We start from the raw sequence: 7,176 nt of genomic DNA on the forward strand, positions 1-7,176 counted from the left end.
AGGAGGAAATAGAATAGCCAGGTTATGGTGGCCAATGCCGTTAGAATTTGCTAAAGGAAGCAGAGGCAGGCAGATTTCCACAGAGAAACTGTCTCAGAAAAAAAAAAGAAACAAAAGGAAGTAAAAGTAGAATAGTAAAAAGCCACCTAGAGATAAAAAATACACAGAGAATCTGGATACTAAATGCTATACTGTTGTCTTTAAATTGTTTGATTGCCGAGGAAAGAATTACTGCTGCTAAAATACATTTGATTATAAATGCTGCTAAATTAATCCAACTTATACATTTTAAAAATGCTCTAACTTCAGGATTTGAGTTTAAGGACAGTCTACTTAGAAATAAAGGTTTTACTTGTATTTACACAGAAAATCAGAAGCTGTGGATTCCTTCCAGACTAATATGGTTTGATCAAGCAAGACCCCCTGAAGCTGAGATGATACAGCCTTACAGACTATAAAAACAAGGACTTGGTCAGGTTTCTATGTTTTATCATGATCCTAATGGTATATGAACATCGCCCCCAATCAGCAGGAAGCAGTTTAGAAAGAACGACGCCCATATTCCCAAGTATTGTTTATAAATGTTTTTTTCATTTAAATGAGGTTAGTTATAAATGATAATGAGCATAGTCAATCTCTTTTTAAAGAAAGAAAAGGGGAATAGGATATAGGAATGAATACTTTAAATTGGTAAAGATTTTCATTTATTGATACAACTTTAAGGTCAGTTTTGTGATATGTATATGTCTACTCTTGTTTAGGTATTGTGTTTATACAGATCTTTTACCTATAATAGTCAGAACTTATAATTAGGTTAGTTAGGTTTTCTAGATATAGAGATGTATTTGAGATGGTTAGGTGTTCTTCAAACCTTTCAAAGACCTACAGAAATACGGCATTTAAATGGTTTAGGGTTTTTCTTGGCAGTGAGACACAACTGCTCCTGGCACACCAATTACGTCAGAAAGGAGGATGGGCATCGAAGAAACTCGTTATGGAGTTTGCTTTCAACATGGCAAGACTAGCCATTTGGGCAAGAAACTGCTCTTGCCTGGACTGTTTGTTGCTGTATAAATTGGACATGCAGGACCCACAAGAAAATGACTGCTAAACTTACAAAACTGAAGGGTTCCTGTTAAAATGGAGGAGTGTGCTAGACATACTGTGGCCTATAGGCTGAAGATGGATGCCCCAACATTACAGAGGAACTTTGGGTGACTGCCCAGGTAGCAAGATGTCCTGTGAATTCAAGAGTTTATATATTATCCTTCTGTGGTCTTTGATAGAGTTAAAGACAGATAGTTATGGTTATAGTTTTCTTCAGTTATTATAAAAAATAAGTCACCCTTCTTTTTATTTAGACAGAAAAGAAGAGATGATGGGGGAAATATTTCTGTGTATGTTTATAAATAAAGTACTTGCTTGGCCAATGTAACAGCAGGTTAGGCTGGACTAGGAGTCAAAGAGGATTCTGGGAAATGTAGTAGAGAAATGGTGTTCCAGACAGGAAGTGACATAGCAAGGAGACTCATATTTAAGAAGAGGAAAAAGGAAGTGTCGCTCTCTTTCCCCTCGGCTCCTGCTCCAGCGGCACGATGTGATCCACCAGCTAGGAGGGACGCCAATAAGGCGTCTGATAAGATAAGTCTTATAAAATATATAGATGTATGATAATTGATACTGAGCTAACAGATGAGAATCCTAGTCATTGGCCAAGCAGCATTGTACCTAATACAAGTCTCTCTGTGTATTCATTTGGGCCTAACTTGGGCAGGTGGCTGGCGTAAAGCTTACACGTGGCAATGGGGCTCAGCGGCTTTTGACAGAAAGATTTATTGTAACATTTATCGTAACATTCCTACAGTGTGAGTTTGGAAGAGAGAGCTTGGGGACTGCAGGGATCACAGGAAACACATCTTCGCATGACCCCACCTCCACTCCCTAGCCCAACCTCTCACCAAATTCTTCTCCTGACTTTTTTTGAGTTTCTTATGCGTTTATTTCTTAACATTTTATATATTTATTTTTTATAAATTTATTTATTTTTTACATTCCAACCCCAGGTCCCCCTCTTTCTTAACATCATGGTCCTCCACTGCCCCCCATCTCCCATCTTCTCCTAGAGTGGGTAAAGACTCCCATTGGAATTCTAATAATTTTGTCCCATCATCTTGTTGTGGCAGGACCTTGGCACCTCCCCACCACCCCGTATGTCTGTGTCTAGACCACGCAAGGTACCTCTCCATATCTAATGGGTTCCATGAAGTCAGTGCATTAGAGTTAAATCTTGAACCCACGCCTGTGGCATCATATATTGTCCCACCTGGACCATTATCACCTATATTAAGGGGATCTAGATGGATCTCATACAGGTTTTCCATTTGTCAGACCAAAGTCAGTAATCTCTCACTAGCTTGGGTCTGCTGATTCTGTAGATTTCCCCACCATGGTCTTGACTCCTCTGTTTGTAATATGGGTCCACCCTCACTTTGATTGTACTCCAGGAGCTCAGCCCAGTGTTTGGTGGGGGTTTCTGCATCTACTTTCATCTGGTTCTGGAAGAGGGTTCTAACTTCTCTGGGGTTGTGGATTGTAGGCTGTGTATCTTTTGCTTTATGTCTGGTATCCACTTATGACTAAGTACATACTGTATTTGTCTTTCATGGTATGGGTTACCACACTCAGGGTGTGTTTTTCTAGTTCTGTCCATTTTCCTTAGTTGTTTCTGACAGCTGAGTTGTATTCCATTATGTAAATTTACCACATTTATTTTGTCCATTCTTTGGTTGAGAGGCATCCAGTTTGTTTCCAAGTTCTGGATTTTATAAATAATTCTGCTAGGAATGTAGTTACTGCTCCTGTATTTTTAAGGTTTCACGTCACTGCTAACCATTTTTTCACACTGGGGTTACCGAGTTTTTCATTTCTGATTAGGAAGTCCACACTGCTCAGGTTTTTCTTCCCTTTTCCACCCATGTGATGTGATTCTGTACGTATATCCCAGAAAGTCAGTTTGCTGTCATCTTGTTGTAGCACAGGGTCCACACCCACTGTTTGCTCCATCAGGCTACGGAATGTAGAGGAAACACCAGCTGATGGAAGCAGCTGCATCAACACTCCCTCCTCCTGACCCAACTCACAAGGCTTCCCCATCCTATACACCAACTTACAGTTTTCTTTTTTTTTCACTAACATGCTTTTAGTGAATAAAATACAATTAAGTACAATGAAGTCAAAGAAAAATTAACACATTGGACCCGGAAAAAACAAACAAACAAAACCAGAAGGAAAAGAGCCCAAGAAAAGTCACAAGACACAGGTGTGGATGCAGAGACGACCTGAATCCCATAAAAACACAAAATTAGAAGCTATAGTATATATTCAAAGAAAATGCGGGATAAAATAAAAAATAAATAAATGAATAAATAAATAAATAAATGTCAATAAAACTATGTGACATTATGAGACAGGGAAACTCCCAAATGCATTCCAATGGGTTCCCGATGACATCAGGAGATGGACCCCAGCTTTTGCGTAGTGAGTTTCCTTTCCTCAGTTAGGCTCCCTTTGAGAAATCCCATTTTTCATTTGAATATATTATAATTAGAGACAGGTTCTGGTTACATGTAAACTTCTCCTTCCTGCTCTAGAACCCCATATGCTGTTGACCATGCAGGTCCAGTTTTCCAACAGAGAAACTTATTCCACTATGAGATAAATTGTCTTCATGATGATGGTGAGAGTCTTTGAACTGGGCCATTTCTGTTATTGTAGCATTCCCAGGAGAGTGACACAGATACTAGGAACTAACTGATCTTGTGTCCTTCTAGGGGAGGGTTCTAACTGCCATAGGAGATGGTCTCCTGGGCCTTGTATGTGGTTAACTGAGGAATAAACTCTGTGTAGAGTCAGGAAACACCTTTGCTGGCCTCTCTGCACCAGTTCCTCAAGCTCTGCATGAATAATTTATTTAGGTTTTCCTTTTGGCTGTCTCATGCATGAATATTTAACAATGTTAGTGATCATACACTAAACATCAGAGTCAGTCCCACTGTGTTTATTTGAAAGAAGATAGTCTCCAATAGGTTAAACTCATTCCCACGTTGGATTGCTCTGAAATGTTCATAGACATATTTATAATGTCTCCACATGACGCACAGGTCAGGAAGATTCTCCTAGGAATCTTCTGTGACTGTGAGGCATCAGGGAAGCCACCAGATGGAGTTCTGCAGAGGATGAAACCTGTGCAGCTCCTTGAGAAATCCATTCTGTCCCCATAGAAGTCAGCCCTAGGAACCTTGCATGAGTCCAGCTAGGTCACATCTAACAACACAACATTCATGTTACTTTTAATCTTTCTGTTGACTGTTCCCTAGAATTCACAGATAAAGGAACCCCTCTTGCCTTTCTGTCTTGACTCAGTGGTTTATATTAAGGCAAGACTGTTCATGATGGTGTTGAAATTTTACTTTGCAAAGACTGGAGGAGGAGGGCACAAAGAGATTCTGTCCTCCTTTACCTGGTGCAGGAGACACTTCCTGAGTATCATGTGATCCACTGGAATAGGTTCAGAGGATAAAGAAGAATAATGATGAACTTTGAGAAGAAATTCTAGGAGGAAAATAAATACACGGGCAGGAAAACAGACAACCAAATCATCTCTCAACCTGAGAGTGTTCATGTTTGTGTGAGGAGCCAGGTCATATGGAAAAAGAAAGTAAATTTGCTAGCAACAGGGTTTGGTTTAGACAGCTTGTTGACTTTATATGAGTTAAAAAAATAAAAGCCAGAGAATCCCACTTTGAAGTTGTTTTTGTTATTTTTGTCTTAATATAGTCAGATTGTTGCCATGATATCAAGACAGCATATTTGTATTCCTGATATCCAGTGTTTGTAAAGTCAAGGTTTATGTGCATTCTCCTAAGTAAAAGACAAAACAAAAGCAAAAAAGCATTCGTAGACAGGAATGATTGGATTCAGACATGTCAGAGTTACAATAAAGCAAAGATCAAGAGATGTCTTAAGTGGTCCTTGTTGCCTCATAGAATAGAAAACCTGTGTGTGGGAGGGGTATTGTGCACCATGCAAGCATGTCCAATAGATGGCAATCAATGACAATCTATACCCTGTGTCAAAGACTATCCATTTTCATGAAACAGGGGAGTGAGTATGCTGGACTCCTGATGACGACGACGTGAACTCATCTCTTACATTGTCAGCTTGGAATCCCACAAATATGGCCCCAGTGTCATCTGAGCAGGAGCTCAATGTAGCAAAATTTCAAATCTATCACTTCTTAACCTTATATACACAGTACTCCAGAAGAGGAAAGAGGTTTGGACAAATCTTAGCGCTTACTGTGACTGAGCCTGGCTCCATTTCCTCTTGGTTCCCTCTGAATTACTAACACTGTTCCAGCCAGGGGTCTGCCCTAACCTCAGTATGAGGGAAAATCCATCTGAGGTTCCTGAGCTTCCCCAGCAGCCGATCCTGGTGACCACAGGGAATCACTCTTCCCTCATAGACACTTTCTGCATTTGTTCAGGGAGGACTAGGTAACATATTTGTGTTAAGAATGTTCGTCAAAACAGAAGCCATAATTTTTAGAGGCGGTGATCAATTCCTGAGTCTATAATTATGAATGGATCCCCCAGAAAACCAGCAGATGAAGAGGACACCCAGATGAAACAGAAAAAAAAAATCAATTACATCTGAAGCTGGACTTTACATGTACAGCGCGCCCTCTGCTGGCTATGAAAACTATCAAGTAGGTTTTTTGTCTGGGCTCACACTGCAGACTCCTCACTGTGTCAGCTGTACAGTAATAAGTGGCCATGTCCTCAGTTCTCAGGTTGTTCATTTGCAGGTAAACCATGCTTTGGGAATCATCTCTGGAGATGGTGAATCTGCCCTTCACCGAATCCACGTAGTAGGTTACATAATTACTAGGTTTAGTGCCTATGCTAGCGACCCACTCCAGCCCCTTTCCTGGATCCTGGCGGACCCAGTGCATGGCAGCATTACTGAAGGTGAATCCAGAGGCCGCACAGGAGAGTTTCAGTGACCCTGCAGGCTTCACCAATCCTCCACCAGACTCAACCAGCTGCACCTCACAGTGGACACCTGCAAACAGAGAGGATCCTGATGAAGAAACTGTCACAAAGTCTACTGTCTCTCTCACTCGTGTCTCCTCACACACTCAGTATCCCGTGTTATCTACCTTTTAAAAGAGCAACAAGGAAAACCCAGTGCAGCCCCAAACCCATGTTGATTGTCGTGTTTTCAGTGCTGATCTCTGAATGGGAAGACAGGGCTAGAGTGCTCTGCCTGACCTGCGGGGTGAGGGCAGGGCTGGTTTTTATGAGCAGAGGGAGGCCGTATTTGCATATCTCCCTGCTACATATTATTCTCTGGTGTGTTGAGCCTTAGAGGCAGCAGGTAATGGTGCAAATGTCTGAGAGAAAATGAACCAGAGAGGACCATGATTTCATTAAAATATTATTCATTATTTTTATAAAAAGAGTCAACATCGTTAATTTAATTTTTTCTTCTTATTACATGAACTCTTCCCTGCTTATCTTATCAGATATTATACAGTAAGTTCATGGAAGTTTAAAAATTAAACATTACAATTTGAAAATTCAATGGGAACTAATGTAAAGATGAATGAATGCTGAAGTGTACATTAAATTACAGCATTGAAACTTGGCTGTGACAGCATGGTGGGAAAGTTTAACATGTACAAGACACAAGTTTTATCCTCATTATAGAATACATATATACATATATATACATATATATATATATTAAGTAAACAGTAGTAGTACAGAGGCTAATCCTCTTGAAATACTGAACACTTCACAATCTTCTTTTACCTTTATGCCACATGTTTGTGTTTGGGGTGTGTTAGTTAACATCTTTGTCATTTCTGACATTAATTTACTCAAACTAAATATAGGATCCTTGTCTGTGATTACAATAGGACAGAGAAGAATCTGTTACGTGGTCTGTAGTGCAATGGTTTATGTCTTCCAGTCTCTCCAATCCCCTTAGGATGTAGGATTTTCTTGGTGGTTGTGGGATCAGTTTCAAGTGGTCCCCTGAAATAGTCACTCTGTATTAGAAAGGAGAGTTGGGAAGTAATTGTTTAATGGATTAATTAATTCAACTATTACA

At 40.1% G+C, this 7,176-nt stretch overlaps 1 gene segment (V, D, J or C); it reads right to left on the reverse strand.

Annotated features, from left to right (window-relative positions):
* Nucleotides 1–2,874: 2,874 nt before the first annotated feature.
* On the reverse strand, nucleotides 2,875–6,266 carry LOC113831241. The segment is given in 3 exon segments: nucleotides 2,875–3,067; nucleotides 5,793–6,123; nucleotides 6,221–6,266. Coding segments are annotated over 3 exon segments (570 nt in total).
* Between the last annotated feature and the right edge of the window lie 910 nt (nucleotides 6,267–7,176).

The sequence above is a fragment of the Cricetulus griseus genome, chromosome 5 (genome assembly GCF_003668045.3).
Source record: "Cricetulus griseus strain 17A/GY chromosome 5, alternate assembly CriGri-PICRH-1.0, whole genome shotgun sequence".
In the NCBI taxonomy this organism is placed as follows: Eukaryota; Metazoa; Chordata; class Mammalia; order Rodentia; family Cricetidae; genus Cricetulus; species Cricetulus griseus.